General features: G+C 49.8%; 1 protein-coding gene across 2 annotated transcripts; it reads left to right on the top strand.

Moving 5' to 3' along the window:
• The first annotated feature begins 9,415 nt into the window (after nucleotides 1-9,415).
• On the top strand, nucleotides 9,416-21,440 carry ANKRD54 (ankyrin repeat domain 54). 2 transcript variants are annotated; one of them, XM_047740110.1, is made up of 8 exons: nucleotides 9,416-9,855; nucleotides 11,082-11,129; nucleotides 16,317-16,415; nucleotides 18,797-18,868; nucleotides 19,365-19,412; nucleotides 19,489-19,613; nucleotides 19,834-19,941; nucleotides 20,324-21,440. In XM_047740110.1, the coding sequence occupies exons 1-8, from the start codon at nucleotides 9,531-9,533 to the stop codon at nucleotides 20,396-20,398; spliced, it is 900 nt and encodes a 299-aa protein (XP_047596066.1). In that variant the 5' UTR covers nucleotides 9,416-9,530; the 3' UTR covers nucleotides 20,399-21,440. The 2 variants fall into 2 exon arrangements, with proteins under 2 accessions (XP_047596066.1, XP_047596067.1); XM_047740111.1 differs by having other exon boundaries at nucleotides 9,717-9,855; nucleotides 16,322-16,415.
• The last annotated feature ends 2,354 nt before the right edge of the window (nucleotides 21,441-23,794 follow it).

Raw genomic sequence — 23,794 nt, 5'->3', positions numbered from 1 at the left:
TGGGCCTGCTGGGAAGCCGGAAGTCCTTAGGAAGCCTCTAGCGATAGGAGACCGCCACGTTAAGAAGGGCGAAGACGACAAACCTCTGAATTTTTCTTCCTTCTTCAAACAGAGGCTCTACAAGGAAGGGTGACTTTTTATCGCTTGCGTAAATTCAGAAATACGGTTGAACCACTTCGGCATAAGAAATGGGCAAAGAGACACCAGAAATAATGCCACACAAAAGATGGCTGGCAGCCTCTTCTGGCGATTTCTCGCGAGAAGGGAAATTCGGGTATGGGGGCCTACTGTTGGTTTTAGGTGTAAGCAGTTTGCCTGCGGCAAGAAGTGTCTTGGAATGTTCGACCTCAGAAGAGTAAACTTATTGGTGTAAAAGTTGAGACCTGGTCCTCTGAGGCGAGAGGTCATTGAGAAAAGGCTCCTGCCAACTTTGGACAACAAGGCTGGAGCAGGCAGTGTGCGGCCAGCTGTGGTGTGGGGCCCAGGAGCAGTGGGAGGTGGGGTAGGTTCGTCTCCCGAGAACCCTCGAGTTAGGGATGGGGTTAAAACCAGCAGAAACCAGCATGTGGCACAGGGACCTTCGTACGGTCATCTGCTCATGCACAACACCTAATAGAAATTTGGATTCCAGTCCCTGCTCTGCTACTGATTTGCTGTGACCAGGAACTTGTCTCACCCATCTTAGGACCCAGTCTCCTCTGCTTCTTGTCAAAAAACAGCTCTTCCATCTTTTCCCTGTGAGGCACAGGCCGCCTGTGGTCTTTCGCATTCACATTTACTGGTATAGATCATAGAATGCAGTCCTCCCAGATATCTGCAAGGCTGGCTCTGTCCCGGTCAGTTCTCTGAGCATCCTGTTTAGAATTGCCATGCCCTGCCCCGCCCCTTGGGTCGCTTTTTTGCTTTGTTTTTTTTTTTTTTTTTTTTTTTTTTGACACCTGAAACTGATCTAACATTCTATGTTAATTACATTGGGAATTTAAAATGAAATATAATAAAAATGTTGATCTAACATGCTAGAGGACATTATTTTTCCATTCACATTATGGAAAATGAGGATACAAAATTGTCATAAAGAGGTGATCCAAGCATATTCAACCTAAAAAATAAAAAGTGGAAGTGCTTAAGAAAACTAACAGATATGTTTCTTTTCTGGACTTTGTGATGTTTGTGTTATCTGTCAGCTGTTTGAAATTGCAAATTGCAATTTGTAATGGGCTGATTTCTCCCACAATTTGTGTTGTGATTTCTTGTTCTAAGTAAACATTCTCTTTCCTACCTAGTTTAGTTTTTGTAATTTCTTATTCTTTATTATTCCTCAGGTAAGCTTCGGTCACCAAAAACTCGGATCCCTTGTTTATAACCATCTAATTATGTGTATGTATGTGTGTGTATGTAGTTTATATATTCTTGTACATATTCATGTACATGTGTTTGTTACTTTCTACCTCTTCTAAGGTGCATACTCCAACTTAGAGAATAGTAAAGGCTCTATGAGCACCTTCCTCGCTGGCTACTCTTTCTCACATTCTTTTGTTGATTCCTCCTCTTCTCTCCAATCACTAACTAGTGGAGTACTTCTTCTCCCTGGGCTTGTCTCTTCTCTGTCTCCCTTTACTTTCTGGGTGGGTTGTCCGGTCCAGCAGGTTTAAATATCACTCATATGCTGTTGACTCCCCACATTTATATCTCCATCCCAGATCCCACCCCGGAAGTGGGCTCAGTGGCCAATGTAAGTTCCTGTATGTCTTCAGGCACCTCAAACTTCACACGTCCCAATGGAGCTTCTGGTTTTCTTCCTCTCACCCTTGTTCCTCCCACAGTATTCCCCTTCTCAGGTAAGAGCAACTTCAGTTCGTTCAGTTGCTCAAGCCAAAGCCTTCAGAACCACCGTGGACTTGACTCTCCTACCACACATGTCAGTGCATCTGCATTTGCTGGCTCGGCCTTCAAAACATTCCCTCTCAATTCTCACCATCTTGTTTCTATCATTCTTGTCCAAACCACTATCATCTCATTAATGTTGTAATACTACCTCACCCTGCTTGCAATTCTCAACCCATATTTGTTGAACTGCACTTGAAATGAAACTTAGGCCATTGCTTGGCAGCCCCTTAAGCCCGCTTAGGAACACAACTTTGAAAAAAATAAAGGAAGGAAGAAAGAAATGCAACCTGACCTGAAAGCAGCCAGAATCCCATTACAGGCTAGGAAATGTCTGATCACAGAGTGTTTGATTTTGCAAGGCTCCCTTGTTAATGGAACAGCTGTACTTCAAAGGCAAAGAAACTGTGGACAGACCAAAGTTCCTGGAATAATTTTACCTGGGGGAGTCACTGAGAGGATTGAGCAGCTGAAAAGCTGGCCTGATTCTCTTGATCTTCTTTTGCCTGGGATTTGAGGCAGGAAACTCTCTGACTCAGAAAAGCCATTACTTCCATTTTGCAGTCTGCCTTGTCTCTTCAATGGGGTTCATTTCAAGCTCCTCTTCCCAGAAAAACCTGCATTTGTCTGTAGTTCACTTAATGTCCTGCTTCTTTTGCTCTCTTGAGCATGGTCTCATAAACCCCTGACAGCCCCGTTTACTGCAGTAGTATGTGTGCCCTGGGAGAGCAGTAGCTCAGTTTCTGCAAGGCAGAACTACAGGATCCATAGGGGTCATCTGGTACAAGGAGTCCACTAGACAGAAAAAAACAACCCACACTAAAACAGTGAAGTAGCAAGCTATTTCCTGACATGCCAAGTTGTATCCCTTTTTCGCCATAGACATGAAGATTATTGTTCTTGGGGTGCCTGGGTGGCTCAGTGGGTTAAAGCCTCTGCCTTCAACTCAGGTCATCCCAGGGTCCTGGGATTGAGCCCTACATCAGGCTCTCTGCTCACGGGGGAGCCTGCTTCCTCCTCTCTCTCTCTCTGCCTGCCTCTCTGCCTACTTGTGATCTCTGTCAAATAAATAAATTTTTAAAATTTAAAAAAAAATAAAAAAAAAGATTATTGTTCTTTCCCACTGTTCACAAATCAAGTTGAAATACTGAGTAGATTTAAGGATCAGGTTGGCTTTATTCAACAATTCATGTATGGGGCACACATACATCTAGCAATAGAAAAGAGCTCCACTGAGCTGTAGACAAGGAAAGGTTTTAAAAGGCAGAGGACAGGGGTGGGGCTTGGGTGGCTCGGTTAACTGTCTAACTTTGGATTTCTGTTCAAGTCATTATCTTGGGGTCCTGGGTTTGGGCCCCACGTCAGCTCCACATTAATCCAGGAGTCCGCTTGAGGATTCTCTCTCCCTCTGCTCCCCTTCGACCTGCGTGTGTGTGCACGCATGCGCTCTCTCTTTCTCTCAAATAAATGAATCTTTTTATTTATTTCTTTTTCTTTTTAAAATTTATTTTTTAATTAACATATAATGTATTATTTGTTTCAAGGGTACAGGTCTGAGAATCATCTGTCTTACACAATTCACAGCACTCACCATAGCATATACCCTCCCCAATGTCCATCACCCAGTCACCCCATCCCTCCCACCACCCCCAGCAGCCCTCAGTTTGTTTACTGAGATTAAGAGTCTCTTATGGTTTGTCTCCCTCCCCAATCCCATCTTGTTCAAATGAATCTCCTTAAAAAATAAAAAACAAATAGGGGTGCCTGGGTGGCTCAGTGGGTTATGTATCAGCCTTCGGCTCAGGTCATGATCCTGGAACCCCAGGATCAAGCCCCCCATCAGGCTCCCTGCTTAGCGGGGAGTCCGCTTCTCCCTCTCCCTCTGGTCCCCCCCAAGCTGTGTTCTCTCTCCTCTTTCAAATAAATAAAATCTTTTTTAAAAAAGATGGTAAGATTTATAACTTTAAGAGAAATAATATAAATTTTTTAAAAAAATTTTTTAAAGGGGCAGATAAAAGTTATTTGCTTGAGAATGTACACTTGCAGGCAAGGTCTCTTTCTTAATGGGAACGGAAGGGCTCTATCTGGCAGATTATTTCACTAGTGCTGACCAGGTAACCCTATAGTGACTGGTTAAAGTCTAAATCTGGGGGGAGGTGTTGAAATAGCAATTAGTTTAGGTATTAAGTTTGTTTTTTTTTTTTAAGATTTTATTTATTTATTTGACAGACAAAGAGATCACAAGTAGGCAGAGAGGCAGGCAGAGAGAGAGGAGGAAGCAGGCTCCCTGCAGAGCAGAGAGCCCGATGTGGGACTTGATCCCAGGACCCTGGGATCATGACCTGAGCTGAAGGCAGAGGCTTTAACCCACTGAGCCACCCAGGCGCCCCTAGGTATTAAGTTTTGGTTTGTGATGTGGGGCTTAGCACAAGAGAGTCCCTTTGGGTTCTGTTGTATCTCTCTCTCTCTCTTTTAAGATTTTACTTATTTATTAGATAGAGAGTGAGAGAGAGAGAGCACAAGTAGGCAGTGTGGAAGGGAGAGGGAGATGCAGGCTCCCCACTAAGCAGAAAGCCCAATGTGGGACTTGATCCCAGGACCCTTGGATCACGACCTGAACCGAAGGCAGACACTTAACCAACTGAGCCACCCAGGCACCTCTCTTGTCTCTTTTTTAACACCATAAATAATCACTTTTCTGTTTAAATTTATTTATTTGAGAGAGAGAGAAAGAGAGAACATGAGTGGCGGGGAGGGGCAGAGGGAGAGGGCAAGAGAATCCCTGAGCAGACCCTCCACTGAGCATGGAGCCTGACATGGAACTTGATCTCCAGACCCCCGGATCATGACCTGAGCTGAAATCAAGAGTCAGACCCTTAACCAATCAAGCCACCCAGGCGCCCCAATAATCACCTACTTTTTTGTTTTTTGTTTTTTTAAGATTTTATTTATTTATTTGACAGACACAAATCACAAGGAGGCAGAGAGGCAGGCACAGAGAGAGGGGGAAGCAGACTCCCTGCCCAGCAGAGAGCCTGATTCGGGGCTCGATCCCAGGACCCTGGGATTGTGACCTGAGCCGAAGGTAGAGGCTTTAACCCACTGAGCCACCCAGGCGCCCCCACCTACTTTTTTGAAAACGCAGGCCCATCTCTAGCCTAAAAGAACAATTCTCACATTGTTGAAAATATCATTGTCATGTTCTCTATCTTGACTGCAGTGGCTGTTACCTAGGTATATACATTTGTCAAAAATCATCAGCCGTGTACACTTCAAATGTGGGAATCTGGGGCGCCTGGGTGGCTCAGTGGGTTAAAGCCTCTGCCTTCGGTTCGAGTCCCGCATTGGGCTCTCTGCTTAGTGGGGAGCCTGCTTCCTCCTCTCTCTCTCTCTCTGCCTGCCTCTCTGCCTACTTGTGATCTTTGTCTTTCAAATAAACAAAGAAAACCTTTAAAAAAAAAACAAGTTTGGGAATTTTATAGATAATTTTTAAACAGATTTTTATTATTTATTTGACAGAGAGAGAGCATAAGCAGGCAGAATGGCAGGCAGAGAGAGAGGGGGGGAAGCAGGCTCCCTGCTGAGCAGAGAACCCGATGCTGGGCTGGATCCCAGGACGCCAGGATCACAACCTGAGCTGAGGGCAGATGCTTAACCACCTGAGCCACCCAGTTGCCCCCAAATGTAGGGCTTTTATTGTAGGTAATTCATACCTCAATAAATTTGATTTTTAAATTTTAATTAACATGAATAAAAAAATAACTAACCAAAACAATTTTGGAAATTACATGATGACAAAAGAGTAATACCTTTAAGAAATTAAAGAAATAACTCCCACGCCAATAAAGAGCAAGCTTATTTAATTGCTAATTAAGGAACCACCAGTATGACAGAGCTGGTTCGGAAAGAATTTGAGAGGAGTAAAGAATACTGAGTTATGATTGCTGATCATCTTTGGTCCCCTATAGGATAATACAATTGTAACCTTTGGGATTATTTCCTTCATCCGATATGCAAAAATTATTACATCTTCTCAGCTTCCTATAAGTTAACTTCTAACTTTACAAAGTTAGAAAACATCACCGGATGCTAATCAATTGTTAGTCAAAGTTAAATTTCCTCAGAGAGTCAGATGGCTCTTATGTGGGTTTACAAGCAACCCTCTAGGCTAATATTAAAAAGGCACGCAATCACCCTATGGCATATTTTCAGATACGAGATCATTTCCCTCCACACTAGTTTTCATTATTCCATGTTTAATGAAGACAAGAAATATATTCATTTCCTGTTAACTCTGCCTAAGAAAGACAACAGCCGCCTTATTAGGCGACAAATGGCTAAATGGCAACTGCTTTTAAGCCTCAACGGGGAGTGGTGGGGACTGTGGCCGACCACAACCATGTGCCATCTAAAGGGGAAAGGTGCTCTGCGGCTCCAGCCATCTGCGGCCACGTGGGAGGGCTGGTCCTGTATTGCCACATCTCCCCATTTTTAAGAGAATCTGGAAATTTAAAAAATGTCTGTGAAAGCTCTCAACTTTTAAATGTTGGCAATCAGTTCAAATTGTTCTAAAATACTGTGAGGGCTGACAGAATGAGGGAAAGAATGAAAGGAAAGTCCTTCTGCATCTAGCCTGACCCAGTGCCCATATCTGATCTAGAACAATACCTTCTTGCAGGAAGACTGAGGCCTAAAGAAAGGAAACACTTAACCCCATACCATGAGGTGAGTTTGGGCCAGATGGGACTTTAAACCCAAGTCCCTGGATTCCCAGGTAGAAGCTTTTCCCAAAAGGCAAACATTATAAGCATTTTCTTTGTCTCCCACCAAATGCCTCATGTTTTATTTGCTGATTAACCAAATAAGAATGACTAGTATGAAAGCTTGCAGTACCCTTAGGTCAAGTTAAAGTCAGTGCGATGGGGCCACCACTGCATGGGATTTGCTTGGGCCCCATCCTGCATTCTACCATTATTTATTATAATAATAGCACTAGGTACCATTTTTTGAGGACTAACTCTGTGCCAAGCTCTATGCTTTACTTACATCGTATCATTTAGTCTTGTGATAATCACATGACATAGGTACTACTATTACCACCACTGAGGCTCAGAAAAGTAAAGTCACTTGCTCAAAGCCATATCCCCACATATTTATGAGTCCAAAGTTGATGATTTTAGCCACTGTACTATACTATCTTTGCTCATTCATTCATTCAAGGAATCTGGCAGTCAGTCAGTCAAACAGTTAACAAGGTCGTGGAGCCAGATGCTGAGCCACGCATTATGGGGGAATATGACTCAAGTTCCAGTCCTAAAGCTCTGGGGCTGAGGCTAACTGGATTCATACTCAACCCACTTCCTATTCTCCTAATCCAAAATAACAAGTGGTTCTTGAAACACACAAGGTTGGGCTATGTAATTCATACTTCAACAAAGCTGATTTTAAAATGAGAACTATCTCCTCTAAACATTTAGAGATCCTGTTCAGATGAAAAGACTGTGACAATGCACACATATTTAGTAGATTAGATTTGACTGAGGACCAGACCTGCTAGGAGGAGGAAGACAATGGCTGACTGCTAGGATAAAGGGTTTGCACTTTAAACCCATACTCAGTAGGTAGGCAAATCCCACAAACACGAAGAGAATTGTACCTTAGCCAGCAGGTGCACCTTAAATTCTACAAAGAGAGACTGGAGGAATGAAGACTACTTCGGAGGCTGTTACATGGAAAAAGATGAGGAATGAGTAATGAAGTTATTTTCAGGTACATTCAGCAGGAGTAAAGTATAAATACCTAGATGTCACTTAAATTCTCTGGAACCAGGTTTCCAGTATGCTCTTCATTAAAAGATAACAGTGTGATGGGAAGAGAGGACTTTGGGGGCTCAAATCCTAGTTCTTCAACTTTCTTACCCTGTACAAGGGTACATATAACACCTCAGGACCTCCGTTTCCTCATCGGCAAAGTGGGTATAATAATACCTACCAGGGACACCTGGGTGGCTCAGGTCATGATCTGCTCAGCAGGGAGCCTGCTTCCCCGTCTCTCTCTGTCTGCCTCTCTGCCTACTTGTGAGCTCTGTCAAATAAATAAATAAAATCTTTTTTAAATTAAAAAAATTAAAAAAGATTTTATTTATTTATTTGACAGAGCTCACAAGTAGGCAGAGAGGCAAGCAGAGAGAGAGAGAGAGAGAGGAGGAAGCAGCCTCCCTGCTAAGCAGAGAGCCGGATGCGGGACTTGATCCCAAGACCTTGAGATCATGACCTGAGCTGAAGGCAGAGGCTTAACCCACTGAGCCACCCAGGCGCCCCTCAGGTGATATTTTCTTTTCTTTTTAAGGTTTTATTTATTTTAAAAAATTAAAAAAAATTTTTTTTAAATCTACTAGCTAAGATTCTTGTAAGGGAGAAGTAAATGGTATAATATATATCAAGCACTTGGTATACAGAATATGACACATATTCATTGTTCATTTCTTTCCTCGGTTTCCTTTTAGCTCCCAGTGGAGTTGGCATATGCGTACTTACCGGTTATGGGGCTGAGGAGACAAAAAAAAAATACACAGCGTTTGTCTCCATACCGTACCATGAGAAACCTCACAGTGGTGTTCTGAGAGCACTACAAATTTTGAAAGTGTTTTTCAACTGTCAGAGAAAGATTACATTTTTACTGGGTTGAGTGAGAAGGAAGAACTTTTCCTGGACAAAAGCCCTGGTCCAAAGCACCCATAAACTAGTCCCCCGTCTCTCTTGCTTCAACTCCTCGTCTGTAAAGTAGGGATGGTCCTCCCCGTCCACCTTATAGAAGTGTTTACGCGGTAGTGGGCTGTGAGAGCGCTTGCGAAGCTCAGCTGCGGCTCAGGGAGCCCTTCCGTGTTTCCGGCTCCGTCCTCTCCCGTTGGGCTGCGAGCATCTCAGCGAGCGAGCCTGATGCTGCGCCCGGAACGTAACACATAGACACCTGGCTCGTTGTCGCTGTGGGGCAATGACGCTGAATTACACTTCTTCGTAAGTCGGTGATCAACGCCAGGGTTACCGAGAGGACCCTAACTAAAGGGATCTTTCGCATGTGGAAGCTATTACTCCTCAAATTGCGGCAGAGCCCCAAGTTTTAACACATTCTCACTTTCTTACTCACACTATGCACTTCCCACCAGGAAGTCCTTCTTTTTTTACGTTCACGGATTTAAAATGTATCTGTTCTTATCCCTACAGTGCGGCTTCTTCATTTTCCTTAGTGATTGGCTGCAGATCGTCTTAAAGTGATTGGTTAAAGCATCTGCCCGTTATCTTTCCCAGGAGCCGGCGGGGGAAATGGGTTGTGGGGGAAGAGCGAGAGAGTGGCCTAAACTTGACTGTTTTATTGGCTCCGGTGGGGACGTACGGCGAGAGCGTGGGCTGTCCAAGTTTGTGACTGGCTTTTGTGTCCGTCAATCATGCTGCCGGAAACCAATTCTCTCGCCCCAACTGTGCCCGGTTGGCTGTTGGCGACGGGAGCCCGCCCCCCGCTCGGTTGCCGTGGTTGCAGGCCGGACCCGCCCGCCCGCCCGCTGACAGCGAGGCTTAGGGCGGAGGAAGCGGGTCGTTGGTCGGTCGGGAACGAGGCTCCGGCGGCCAGACCCGCGCAGAGCCGTTGCCATGGCAGCCGCCGCCGGGGGCGCGGACGAGGAGCCGCGCTCGGGTCGCTCGAGTTCGGAGGGCGAGTGCGCCGTGGCGCCGGAGCCTCTGACAGGTCCCGAGGGCCTCTTTTCCTTCGCGGACTTCGGGTCCGCGCTGGGCGGCGGCGCGGGCCTCCCGGGCCGGGCGTCCGGCGGGGCCCAGTCCCCGCTGCGCTACCTCCATGTCCTGTGGCAGCAGGACGCGGAGCCCCGCGATGAGCTGCGTTGTAAGATCCCCGCCGGCCGGCTGAGGCGCGCCGCCAGGCCCCACCGCCGGCTCGGGCCCACGGGCAAGGAGGTGCACGGTGAGGAGCGCGGCGGGAGGCGGGGCCCTGACCTCCCCCAACCCCTCGGGACCCGGTCCTCGCACGGCTGAGCTCCCGGCTCATGGCGACCCCTGAGTCTCCTTGTAGGAGCCATCAGGCTGGAGAGCGGCTAAGGACCGCGAATGTGAAAGAGACGGTCTTGAAGCACTTGGTCATTCCTGGATAGAAACTTTTCATGACTCCAGGCGTTTATCAGTAGATTAAAAAAAAAAAATGGGGTACTGGCGAATACTTTTATTATCAGAGAGGGGAGGCCAGAGTCTATAGCCAAGTTCCACCAACTTGTTTAAATGCACAGGCTGGGACTGGACTCCCCTACCTCGTTGAAGCCTTAGGCGAACCGTAGAACCTTTCAGCCTTCGTTTTCTCGTCTGTAAATGAGTACCATACAGGGATGTTGCCAGAGTTAAGTAAGGCGACGAATCCGTAGCGATTATTCTGCTTTTGTTGTCCCAAACACTGTTGGGACATTTGTGATCATTTCTTTTCTTTTTTTTTTTTTTTAAGATTTTATTTATTTATTTATTTATTTGACAGAGAGAGAGAGATCACAAGTAGGCAGAGAGGCAGGCAGAGAGAGAGAAGGAGAAGCAGGCTGCCTGCTGAGCAGAGAGCCGGATGCGGGGCTCCATCCCAGGACCCGGAGATCATGACCTGAGCGGAAGGCGGAGGCTTAACCCACTGAGCCACCCAGGCGCCCCCATTTATGATCATTTCTAATCCTCACAATAACTCAGTGGGAGCCCCATACTGTTTCCATTATATAGAAGAGGAAACTGAGGCTGGGAGCGATTGCCTTGCTCCAGGTCATATAGCTAGTAAGTGGCTGTGATGGAATCAGAACCCACCCCTTCCAGACTCAAACTCCTGCTCTTGTGTGTCCACTGTATTTTTTCTTCAGATGATAAACCTGGGGCCCAGGACGTTAGTTCTCTTTGCTCAAGGTCGCCCAGCTACTGTAAGTGGCAGAGCCAAGATCTGGCTCCAAAGGCCTTGAAGGATTTGCTACAGAATGTGGCTTTTTTGCACTAGCTCTGCCACATTTCCAGTCTTCCCTTGTTCCCAGCGTCTCGCATCCTGGTGCCTTTCTTTCCCTTTAGATGCTGTCGTGGGTGCACTATGGCTTAACTAGGCAGTCACCCACTTTCAGCTTCATCATGACTGTTTTATTTTGTTTTTAACTGGAACTCTTTTCCTCTTCACAGCTCTGAAGAGGCTGAGGGACTCGGCCAACGCCAACGATGTGGAAACAGGTGAGTGTGCAAAGCAGGTCTAGCTCTGTGGGCTGGTTAGGGAAAATAAAATCCGGGCGATCCATCCCTGGGAAAAGAGTGCTGAGTTCAGTATAACCCGCTCCCCCCGTGGGCTAGGCTCACTGTATATATTCTGTAATTATGATCGTCTCGCAAAAGAAAGTCTGGCTTGGATGCTTACTCTTTCCATGCCTCTCTGTCACCCGGAACTTCCTGATGTCATAGTGTTGATCACTCTGTGGGCTTCCTGCTGTTGGGACCATGTCTGCTTTCGTATCCCTGGCAGAGTAGGAGCTTTTTAGAACTTCTGGTTACTGGGAATGGACAGTCAGCTTTAGCTGCTGGCCACGCCACCATCGGAACAGAGCCACCACCCTCAACTGCTCAGCCGAGGTTTCGTTGGTCAAAAGTTGGGTAGTTGGGTCAGTGGTTCTCAAACTTGTTTAGTTGACGGAACCTCGGAAAGGTATGGGAGGGGCTCCCAGCAGGACGCCACTCTGGTTTTTTGTTGTTGCTCCCCTGCGTTCATTGCTGACAGGACAGTAGCAGCATCAGAGGTACAAGGACAAGTTCTAGGGGAAAGCTTGTAATTTTATCCACGTGTTAGTTTTCTAGGGCTGCTGCGACAAATTACCACAAACATAGTGGTTTAAAACAACACAAATTTCTTTTTTTTTAATTATTATTATTTTTTAATAACACAGATTTTTTTTTTTTAAAGATTTTATTTATTTATTTGACAGAGAGAAATCACAAGTAGGCAGAGAGGCAGGCAGAGAGAGAGGAGGAAGCAGGCTCCCTGCTGAGCAGAGAGCCCGACGTGGGGCTCGAACCCAGGACCTGGGATCATGACCTGAGCCGAAGGCAGCGGCTTAACCCACTGAGCCACCCAGGCGCCCCCACAGATTGTTTTTTAAAGATTTATTTATTTGACAGTGAGAGAGAGATCACAAGTAGGCAGACAGGCAGACAGAGAGAGAGGGAGAAGCAGGCTCCCTGCTGAGGAGAGAGCCCAATTCGGGCCTCGATCCCAGGACCCTGAGATCACAACCCAAGCTGAAGGTAGAGGCTTAACCCAATGAGCCACCCAGGCGCCCCCAGATTTTTTTTTAAGATTTTATCTATTTATTTGACACAGAGAGAGCGAGCACAAGCAAGGGGAATGGCAGGCAGAGGGAGAGGGAGAAGCAGGCTCCCCACAGAGCAAGGAGCCTGATGTGGGGCTTGATCCCAGGACCATGGGATCATGACCTGAACCAAAGGCAGACGCTCAACCAACTGACCCACCCAGGTGCCCCAACAACACAGATTTCTTAGCACATAATTCTGGAAGTCAGAAATCCAACACAGGTCTCACCATGCTGAAAGCAAGGTGTCAGCAGAGCTGCATTTCTTTCTTAAAGCCCTAGGGGAGACTCCGTTTCCCTGTCTTTTCCCGCTTCTAGGAGCCGCCCACATTCCTTGGCTCATAGTTTTCTCCCTCCGTCTTCAAAGTCTGCAACAGTGGACCGAGTCTTCTCACTGCTGTCTCTCTTGTTCACACGGCAGGGAAAGGTACTCTGATTTTAAGGACTCATGTGATTAGTTTGGGCCTGAATAATCCAGGATAATCTTTCTGTCTCAAGGCCCCTAACCTTATTCATATCTGCAAAGTCTTTTTTTGCTGCATAAGGTAACCTGTCCAATAAACTTTGAGGATTAGGGCCTGACATCTTGGCGGCCATGAGCCTACCTACCTCAAGTGGACATCATTCGGTTTTGGTGGTGGTGGTGGTGCACTGCGGTCAACAGAGAAGATGTGAGCATTGCTTGAGAGCAGTGGGATCAGAAAGCCCATTTACAGCCGGTATGGAGAGGAAGTCATTGACCTCAGGAAGCTGGGTGTTAGACTGTGGGCCTTAAAATGGTTCCTTTAGGGGCACCTGGGTGGCTCAGTGGGTTAAGCCGCTGCCTTCGGCTCAGGTCATGATCTCAGGGTCCTGGGATCGAGTCCCGCATCGGGCTCTCTGCTCAGCAGGGAGCCTGCTTCCCTCTCTCTCTCTCTCTGCCTGCCTCTCCGTCTACTTGTGATCTCTCTCTGTCAAATAAATAAATACAAATCTTAAAAAAAAAAAAAATGGTTCCTTTAGGGGCGCCTGGGTGGCTCAGTGGGTTAAGCCTCTGCCTTCGGCTCAGGTCATGATCTCGGGGTCCTGGAATCGAGCCCCGCATCGGGCTCTCTGCTCAGCAGGGAGCCTGCTTCCTCCTCTCTTTCTCTGCCTGCCTCTCTGCCTACTTGTGATCTCTCTCTGTGTGTCAAATAAATAAATAAAATCTTAAAAAAAAAAAAAAAATGGTTCCTTTACCCCTGGCATAGCACGGTGAGCAGGCCTGGGAACTGGAGGGCTTTCCAGCTCTCTTCACTTTGGTCTCTTTTCTGTGAACTTTAATATTTTGGAATATTTGAGTAGCAACCTAGATAGTTTTTCAAGGAAAAATGATAAGTATTCTCCTTTGAATATCTCTGATGTGTGGCCGGAGAATATTTGAATTCTATTTCCCTTCCACAGAAAGCCTAGTTCATCCTGAATCAGATACTCATGCAGCGGTTTCAGTGTTTTGACAGAAATGCCTTCTTGTTCCGGTCAGAGTCTCTAACACACCTGTGTCCGCATCTAAATGGCTCTCAGATTGACCAGGTTCTTGCAAGACTGACGGTGACCCTGGCTGTGGGGTTCGCCTGTACTCTTTTTTTCTTATGGTTTGCATTTCCTTTTCCTTCTCTGCACGTTTGTTGGGTTTTTGGTGTAGCTGAGCAGTCATATTGGACACAAAATTGATGCCCTGTTGTTGTTAAGTCATAACCTATTTTCATATACAATAAAATTATATACATTTAAAATGTTTGGGAGATGAGGGAAATATGCAATAAAAACATCCATAATCAGCAGAGGAATGAATCTCTAAATATATTGCTGACTGTCTTTCTAGTCCTTTTTCCTATGCAGAGAAATGTTCTTTATGGGCTTGCAAACCATGCCAGATACTCAATTTTATATTCCACGTGACTTCATAGTCTTTGTAACCATTCATTTTTTTCAAAAGGGAAATGTGTTTTTTTCCCCTATTGACAGAAAGAATACATGGCTGTATGATTTTTTTAAGCTTATAAGGTAAAAAGCAGGAATTACCTTATAATTCCATTGTCCAGAAATAGCCACAATTTGTAATGGAAGCCCACTGTGCCTTCAGAGGAACAAAGAGAGAATTATTTAGTTAGTCATATATTTGCATAGTGGTTTCTCTTTTGAGTTGGGGAGGGCAGAAGGAAAGGGGAGAGAGGGAATCTTCTTTTTTTTGAGAGAGAGAGAATCTTTTTTTTTTTTTTTTTTTTTAAAGATTTTATTTATTTATTTGACAGAGAGATCACAAGCAGGCAGAGAGGCAGGCAGAGAGAGAGGAGGAAGCAGGCTCCCTGCTGAGCAGAGAGCCCGATGCGGGGCTCGATCCCAGGACTCTGAGATCATGACCCGAGCCGAAGGCAGCGGCTTAACCCACTGAGCCACCCAGGCGCCCCGAGAGAGAGAGAATCTTAAGCAGGTTCCATGCCCAGCACAAAGGCTGACACGGGGCTCGATCTCATAACCCTGAGATCACGACCTGGGCTGAAATCAAGAGTCAGACACTTGACCAACTGAGCCCCAGTTTTTCATTTTTAGAGAATTTCCCAGGTATGGGGTTATCACATCAAAAGGTATGCATATTTCGATGACTTCTGACAGATGCTGCCTCTAGTGCTTTCCAAGAAGACTGTAACTGTACAAATCATAAAAGAGAACGGACTCTTTTAGCTTTGTCTATTCTCTCTGGCTGGCTATCTTTTGGCGAGTGTACCAGGCTGACCGGTACATTGTTTCTCTTCCACTCTCATAAACCTGTTCCTGCCACCTTCATTCATTTCTTTAGTCAGTGTGTCAACAGTGTTCATGGAGCTGAACAAGTCTGATCTTGATCCTGGGTATTAAGTAAGATAAACAAACAAAAAAAAATGTGCAATATAATTGGAGAAAAAGAATGTGAAGTGATACCATTTTTTCTAAAACAAAACCCCCCGGAAACACTGATGTATTTAGTGGGAGAGGCGGAAGTTCTAGAGCCAGAGAAGCCGGGGAAGCCTGGGTTTCTTTCCCAGTTTTGCTTCCTGGTAGCTGGGTGAGGGCACCTGGGGCACCTCCCAGAATGGGACGCGATGCCTGGCTGGGTGGGCGAGGGGCTTAGCAGACGGTGCCCGGTGCCAGGCTGTGTTCAGCATACTCCTCAATGTTCTAGAATGGCCCAGCGTGTTCACATTAGAGGAGCAGGGCAAACAGGGCCCTGAGGAGACATGGGAGCCGGAGTGGCTATCTGAGCCTGAAGAGAAAGAGGAGGAAGAGATTCTGGGCTTTGTCTGGAGTCCTTGAGAGGTTTGCCGGCAGAAGCTAAACTGGGGGTTGCTCTAAAATGCAGCAATTTCTACATTTCAGCTGGGCGTATGTGTGTGGCATGTAATGGCTTGTGGTTCATAATGGCTCCGTGTTGTGCAAAGAAGGCATTTCCCATCCATTACTCTCATCAGACCAGCTCTGGAGATTGGCGATTATTCCCATTTGCGATGAATTGGGACCCAAATTCAGGCCTTCTGACTCCCAGCTCAGCTCTTTCTATAGCCCCGTGCTGTCAGCAATGTACTCCTTTCTTCGTTACTCAGCTTCGCCTGGGACTTAGTCCATGCGGCTCCACGTCTGTGCTCTGGCCCCTCCGGAGGGCCACCTCCCGGGAGCGAAGGCAGCATTCCCCAACAGCTTGGGCAGCTGTGTCCAGCTGGAATGGATGCGTATCCGAATGGATGTGTGGCCAGAGTCCGTGCTAGGGATTGCTGTGACTCTAGAATTCCTGACTCCGAGGGCCAAGATTCTTCTATGATGTTCTGTCTCTAGACACAGAGTTTGAGCCGCCACAATTTGTGGTCCTCAGTCGTGCTTTCGGGAGAACAAGTCCCTTATCTTGGCATCTTCTGTGAGGCCGGCATCCAGGCAGGATGAGCTCTCCCCTGGCTTATCGATGCCCAGCCTGGAAGCACCCCAGAGCACCCTTCTTTCTGCCCTGAGAGCTGCTGCTTAGCTAACACTGCCTCTCTGTCCCCCTGCCCCTCTGTCTTGGTGGTGTCAGTGCAGCAGCTTCTGGAAGATGGCGCTGATCCCTGTGCAGCTGATGACAAGGGCCGTACAGCTCTGCACTTTGCCTCCTGCAATGGCAACGACCAGATCGGTGAGTCCTGGGCATGGGGCAGGGAATGGGGCCGGCCGAGGAGCATCGCGGCAGGGGTGCTGGGGGAAGATCTGTCTACACCGCCAGGGTTGCGGCCACTCCTTCAAGACATTCAGGCAGCATTTACTCAGTGCCAAGTGTCCAGCAGGACAAACCTCTGTCCCCCTACAAAGTCCTTTTTGCGTGTGGTATAACTTATAAACAGTGACCTTTCTGTATGTGTGCGCTGATGTTACCGCCATCTGGATCAAGATAAAAGATAGTTTCAGGAGCACCCAGCCAGCTCAGTCAGTAGAGCATGAGACTCTTGGTCCCCAGGTCATGAGTTCAAGCCCCATGTTGGGTGTAGGGCCTACTTAAAAAAAAAGAAAGAAGGAAAAAAAAGAAAAGAAAGAAAAGGAAAGAAAGGAAAAGTGTGTATACTGTCCCCGTATACACTCCCGGCAGCAATGGAAGAGTTCCACATTTTTCCCCAGCCTTGCTGACACTTGGTATTGTGTCTTTCTTTCTTTCTTCTTTTTTTTTTTTAATATTTTATTTATTTATTTGAGGGAGAGACAGTGAGAGAGAGCATGAGAGGGGAGAAGGTCAGTGGGGGAAGCAGGCTCTCCATGGAGCCGGGAGCCCAATGTGGGACTTGATCCCAGGACTCCGGGATCATGACCTGAGCTGAAGGCAGTTGCTTAACCAACTGAGCCACCCAGGAGCCCGATATTGTGTTTTTTAATTTTAGCCTTTCTAGCATGGTCGCATCTTATTGTGGTTTAATTGATGTTTCTCTGGTAGCGACAAATGTTAAGCATGTATGTATTGGCCATTTTTGTAGTCTCTTGTGTACATATTGGCCATTTTTATATCCTCTTTTGTTTAGTTCCTGTTGATGTCTTTTGTCCGTGTTTTCTTTTCTTTCTTTTTTTTTTTTTTTAAGATTTTATTTATTTGACAGAGATTACAAGTAGGCAGAGAGGCAGGCAGAGAGAGAGAGGGGGAAGCAGGCTCCCTGCTGAGCGGAGAGCCCGATGCGGGACTCGATCCTGGGTCTCCGGGATCATGACCTGAGCTGAAGGCAGAGGCTTTAACCCACTGAGCCACCCAGGCACCCCTGCGTTTTATTTTCTTAAAGGTTTTATTTATTTCTTGACAGGGAGAGACACATCAAGAGAAGGAACACAGACAGGGGGAGTGGGAGAGGGAGAATAGGTTTCCCGTGGAGCAGAGAGCCCAATGCGGAACTCAAACCCAGGGCCCTGGGATCATGACCTGAGCAGAAGGCAGACGCTTAACAACTGAGCCATCCAGTTGTCTGTGTTTCAAAACAAGCTGCCTGGTGGTGGTTGTTGTTTTAATTATTTATTTGTAGAAATTCTTTATATACTCTGGATAGAAGTCATTTATCGAATATAAATGACTTAACTTTTCTCATCTTGCCTTGTTCTCTGAGTGGTGTCTTTTGATGAACCCAAGTTCTAAATTTTAATGAATCCAGTGCATCCATCTTTTCTCTTTTGTGGTTAGCATTTCTGTGATCTACTTAAGCAATCTTTGCCTATCCTGAGGTCATGGAGATAGTCTTTTTTTTTTTTTTAAGATTTTATTTATTTATTTGACAGAGATCACAAGTAGGCAGAGAGACAGGCAGAGAGAGGCGGGTGGGGGGAAGCAGGCTCCCCACTGAGCAGAGAGCCCGATGCGGGGCTGGATCCCAGGACCCTGAGATCAAGGCCTGAGCTGAAGGCAGAGGCTTTAACCCACTGAGCCACCCATGCGCCCCCACGGAGATATAGTCTTGTTTGCTTCTACAGGCTGGACTTAGAGCTTGCACATGTAGGTTTATGATACGACTCCCATGCGTTTCTATACTCAGTGTGCAGCCCAGCCTGGCTGTGTCATACGTGTTAGTCTACCTGCACATCTGTCGCGGTAACTGATGGCCCGGGCGATGCCGCAGCCCACCCTGGAGGTGGCGTAGAGACTCAGGGAGGGCAATGATCAGCATCAGCTGTTGGCGTAATTCCCGCTGTGGCACTTGGCTGTGGAAAGAGCAGAAAGTGTCCTTGACAGCCTTTACCAGCAGCCACTGCTGTTGAAAGAACTTTCTTTAACCCTTAAAAGCCCCGTCCTTTTGCAGTCCTGCATAGGCCGGAAGGCTGTCCCAGAATCCTCAGTGCCCGGCCCTCAGGGTCCTATACATAAGCCCTGTGAGGGAGTAAGTGAGCGAGTGAATGAACGACTGAATGAAATGGACAAAACAATGTAGAGAACCGTGTTGTGTTCAGTGTCGCACACTTTGAGGAAGCCTCTTTAGCTAGGTTCGGGGTGGGGGTTAGTGTCCAGCCGGTAGAAGTCCTCCAGCAACTCTTCGCGGGTTTTGCTGTTTCCAGTGCAGCTGCTCCTGGACCATGGGGCTGACCCCAACCAGCGAGACGGGCTGGGTAACACGCCACTACACCTGGGTAAGTGCCTGGAAAGCCGCCAGCCCACCCTTCTGTGCAGCGCAGGTGGGCTGCTCTGCTGGAGAGCCTGGGGTCCTGCAAACTCCCAGCAGGATCTCCTGTCATCTGGGGAGAACCTGAGCCCCCGGGGGCTTCCCTGCCCCCACACTCTGTCCCCTGGCCTTCCCCTTTGGTCCCCAGGGGGCCATGCCCTGAGCACAGCTGCTTTAGCAACCTCAGGGGCTCAGCGGGGCTCTGCTAGGGAAGGTGAGACCTGCAGCCTGTGGCTGCCCCACACTGTGGCTGGCAGTGAGGCGGGTCCCATCTCCCAGCCTCAGTCTCCCTAGCTGTACAGGGAGAGATTTGGGCCCGCCCCATGGCGGCTTTGGTGATGCCGTCTCTGGAGGTATGACCTGGAGCGGACACACTCAGGAGTCACAGTCCTCCTCCCTCCGGTGGGCACACCGGCCCAAGCCTTGGCGTTCAGGACTCTCATGGCCCCGTTCTTCTTCCTCAGCGGCCTGCACCAACCACGTCCCTGTCATCACTACCCTGCTACGAGGAGGTATGTGCTCCCTTCCCCTTCGCTCTCCTCCCTTGCTCTCAACGCCCCGTGTGCTGACCTCAGCCTGCTCTTGCAGGGGCCCGTGTGGATGCCTTGGACCGAGCTGGCCGCACGCCCCTGCACCTGGCCAAGTCAAAGCTGAACATCCTTCAGGAAGGCCACTCCCAGTGCCTGGAGGCCGTGCGGCTGGAGGTAAAGCAGGTGAGTGTCCGTCGTGCCGAGCCAATGGCAGCAAACCGGCCCCACGCAGGGGCTGCCCAAACACAGACATGCCAGCAAACAAGCCCGGGGCAGGGGCTGCCGGGACCACAGACATGCCCGCCTCCAGCCCGAGGGCTCCCAGCTGCTTCCCACCAACCCCATTTGGCGTCTGGGCCACCTAGCTAGAACCCGGGCAGCTCAGCCCCGCCCCTTGTTCCAGATCATCCAGATGCTGAGGGAGTACCTGGAGCGCCTGGGGCGGCACGAGCAGCGGGAACGGCTGGATGACCTCTGCACCCGCCTCCAGATGACGAGCACCAAAGAGCAGGTGAGCACCAGCGGCCTAGCTGGGCCTGGGTCCTGGCAGGAGCTCGGGGCCAGTCCCTCTCTGCTGTGACACAGCCAGCCACTCATGCAGAGAGAGGCCGCGGCTGCGGGGTTGCAGCCCGCTGTGGACCCCAAAGTCTCTGTCCACCACCTTTGAAGCTCCTCATGCCCCATGGCTCTTCTCTCTGGGGCAGTCTGAGACCCTGGAGTCAAGGATCATCGGTCAGACGGCTGTTCCGTAGTCCATGGTGAAGCCGCCACGTGCCCTGGGAGGAAAGACCGTACCTACCCTCCATGTTGGTGGCACTGGGGTGGAGATCTGGGGGCCGAGTCACCTGGGCCTGTTGTGGCACCTGTGACGGGGCGCTGGTTTTGTCCCACAGGTGGATGAAGTGACCGACCTCCTGGCCAGCTTCACATCCCTCAGCTTGCAGATGCAGAACATGGAGAAGAGGTAGCAAGAGAGGCTCCCCGCCGTCCCGCTCAGCTGCTGCCTGCCCCTGCCCGCACCGCTCTCTCAGTACCAAGAAAAAGCCCAACGCCTGGGACTTTGGAGCTGCACTTCTGTGGTGAGGCCCTCGCGCCCAGATGCTCCGGGCCACAGATGCTCTCGCCGACTGCAGAGCCACTCCCAGCCACGGCCTCTACCATCTCCGTGGGCCAGGACCACAGCCCCCAGCTTCTTCCTCTGATCCCACAGCACCGCAGCCACTCAGGGCCGGCCCACGTGCACTGGCCCAGCCAGCCCCACCTGTCTCGCGGCCTCCCCGGCCCCCTCAGCCAGCCCCAGACCCTTCTCTACGTCCCTTTCCCGGCCAGGGGCTTGTTGTGGCCAGCAGGGTGTGGGCTGAAGGCGGGCATCCTCGGGGGCATCTTGGCCGGCCCCGCGCCCCTCCCCAGCACTTAGACTGAGGCTTGTCACCTGCCTTTCAAGGAGACGTCGCAGTGAGTTTCTCCGGGCGGAACGGAGGGTTGCTGAAGCCAAGACCTCAGAAACACAGGGTTAGGAAGGACCCTGCGAAACCCAAAGCAGAAAAGGCCCAGACTCTTTTGCCCAGGCGTTAAAATACCCGAGGGAGGGCGAGGCGGGCCATTCTGAAGCCTAGTTGTAGGCTGAATAGTCATCCCCCCCCCCCCCCCCCCCCCCCCCCCGCCGCAGATGTCCCTGTTCTTACCCCAGGAACCTGTGAACATTATTGGGCAAAAGGGACTTTGCAGGTGTAATTACACAAACGATCTGTAGATCGGGAGACTCTCCTGGATTACCCCGGGGGCTTCACGTAGTCACAGGCATCCTGATGGGAGGAAAGCAGGAGGTGAGAGCTGTGGACCGCAGGCACCCACATAAGCTAGAAGAGGCAAGGAAAGGGAGGCTCCCTTCAGAGCTTCCTGAGGGAACCAACCCGGCTGACACTTTGACTTTAGCCCAGTGAGACTGATCTTAGAATTCTGACCGCCAGAACTGTAAGAGAATAAATATGTGTCGTTTTAAGCCACTAAGTCTGTGGACGTTTGTTGCAGCAGTGACGGGAAACTGACATGCTCCGGCGGAGGCACAGAGCTCACTGTGCAGGAGGCACCCTGCTTGGCCAGTGGAACTGCATGGGTCCCCGGGGGCCTGGCAGGGGGCCTGGCAGGCAGGGACCAGGACGGCAGAGCACCCCCGACCGGGCCCTCTCCAGGGCACTGACTACAGAGTACAAACTCCCCAGGCCACTGACCCCGTGCACCCTGGCCCAGCACCACGTTCCCGCGGAGCACACTGGAATCCTTGGCTACTTTTCAGGGGGGAGCTGCCCCCCAAAGCCCAGCCTTACCCGATCGGAGCTGAACCCATGGCTCCCAGCTGCTCCCCAGACCCTGAAAAGTGTCTCTGTGGGTATGGGACACAGGCTGGGAGCTGCCTTCAGGACTCAGAGGAGAAACCCCACCACTTCGGCAGCATCCGGGGAGGGAAAGTGTGGCGCTAGCACCAAGACTGGGGACAGAGGGCCAGAGGAAGTCAGGTTTCCACGGGGCCCAAGCCGAGTGAAGTGGCTGCCGGTCCACATGGAGGAGTGAGGGGAAGAGCACTCGGTTGGGGCGGCGGAAGCGGAGAGAAGCGAATGGCGGGGGAGGAGTGGTGCGTGGGCGAGGGGCGGGGAGCGGCCCTGCGCGAGTGAGAGGTGGGCTGAGGGGGGGGGCAAAGTGGAGGAGGGGCAGGCTGAGGGGAGGAGCCCCGAGAGGGAGGAGGTACCCTTGAGAGAAAACAGTGGACTGAGGGGAGGGGAGAAGTGGAGGCGGCGGACTGAGGGGAGGAGCCACGAGGGGGAGGAGCTCCCGTGAGGGAGGGGCGGAGAGAGGGGAGTGAGGGAGAGAAGTACAGGGGCGGGGCGGTTTTTCACTCGGTTCCAGGACGCCTGTGAGTGGGCCCTCCGCAGGGGCTCTGCTGGTGCTAGTACCTGGACACAGGCCCCTTGGCCCGTGGCCCTGGGGGTGGGACTGGGCAGAGGAAAGTCAGGGCAAAGGCGAGGTAGGGGTGGGAGGGAATGGACCTCAAAGGCTGTGGGCCCCCTCTCTTGCGGCCTGCTTCTCTGGACCTCCGGTAACCATATTTCTGGGACTGATCACCTGGGGAGAGGTGAAGCAGTTTCTCAACCTCAGGTCTCAGGGGTTCAATGAATACACCCTCAGAGAGGTATGATCCGCCTGAAGCCGTGCAGGACCTTGTGTGAAGAGTGTACATGTGTTTCTGACAAAAGTGACCATAGGTTTCGCTCTCAGCAGGGTCTACGATTAGAAGAAGTTAGGAACTCTTGCTACAGAGCTTTGGTAGCAGATAGGTAAGGTCAAGGACACTCTGGGGACCACTTGGGTACTTCTGAGCTTGGGTACTTCTGAAACGGGTTATGCCCTTGAGCAGGCTGCTTTGCCTGGACAGAGCCGAGAGGGTGGGGGCTGCTGGGACTTTGTGAAATTGCCCTGAGATGACTGCAGCTGTTTCTAGAACAGTCTGACACAGAGACTCACTGGCTAACTCCTAACAAGTCCATGGCCTGGACCAAGCCAGCCCCACCTGGAAAGCAGGACACATCCCTGCAACATACTCTATCCTATGGTGCCACCCGCTCCTGGACCCTGGAACCACATCGCCGTGAGAATGGGCCACTGGGACAAGGGAAGGAGTTACTGTTCACTCTCCCCCCCCCCCCCACCCCAGCCGTATAAGCCAGTCATCGAATGCTTGCCAGGCAGCCAGGCAGCCAGCCAATCTGTCTTACCCCATTTCCAGCCAGGAAGTGCCTGCCACCCCAAATGTGTCTGGACAGCCAGCCCGTTATAGTCTGCTCCAGACACTGGAGTGAATCAAAAAGCACACAAGTGGGCCCTAAGCTGGCTGAGCTGGGCAGGGGGCAGGATGGAGAACTCCTCAAGGTCACCCGTAGAGGGGTTAATTCTGTTCCTAGCTGCTCTGGGAGTTGCTGAGTTGAGGGGGTGGTGGAGGGAGCAGGAGAAGGGGAGGATGTGGGGCCGGTTGGAAGAAGAAGAAATCCACCTCCACTGATTTCACCTTCTGGGCAGGGTCCTTTGTTTTAGATCTCACGGGACACCAGCTATGCCCTTGGTGGGAGTGTGGCCGTGAACAGAAGGACATAGTCCCTAGCAAACAGTGGGGAGTGATTACAGGAGAATAGCCACAGGTTCTCACAACCATCCTTCCAGACCACTAGGCTCACTGCTACTTTTGATAGCAGAGAAAACGCAGGTTTGCCAGGGTGACCCGGCTGGGCAGCTGGGCTGGAGCCTGGGTCCACCCCCAAACTCATGCTGTTCCCACCATGCCCGACGTTAGAGCCTTCTCAGAAGCAGAGTTT

The sequence above is a fragment of the Lutra lutra genome, chromosome 8, assembly GCF_902655055.1.
Source record: "Lutra lutra chromosome 8, mLutLut1.2, whole genome shotgun sequence".
Lineage (NCBI taxonomy): Eukaryota > Metazoa > Chordata > Mammalia > Carnivora > Mustelidae > Lutra > Lutra lutra.
The sequence above is the reverse complement of the archived record's forward strand: the minus strand, read 5'-3'. Positions and strand labels throughout refer to the sequence as shown.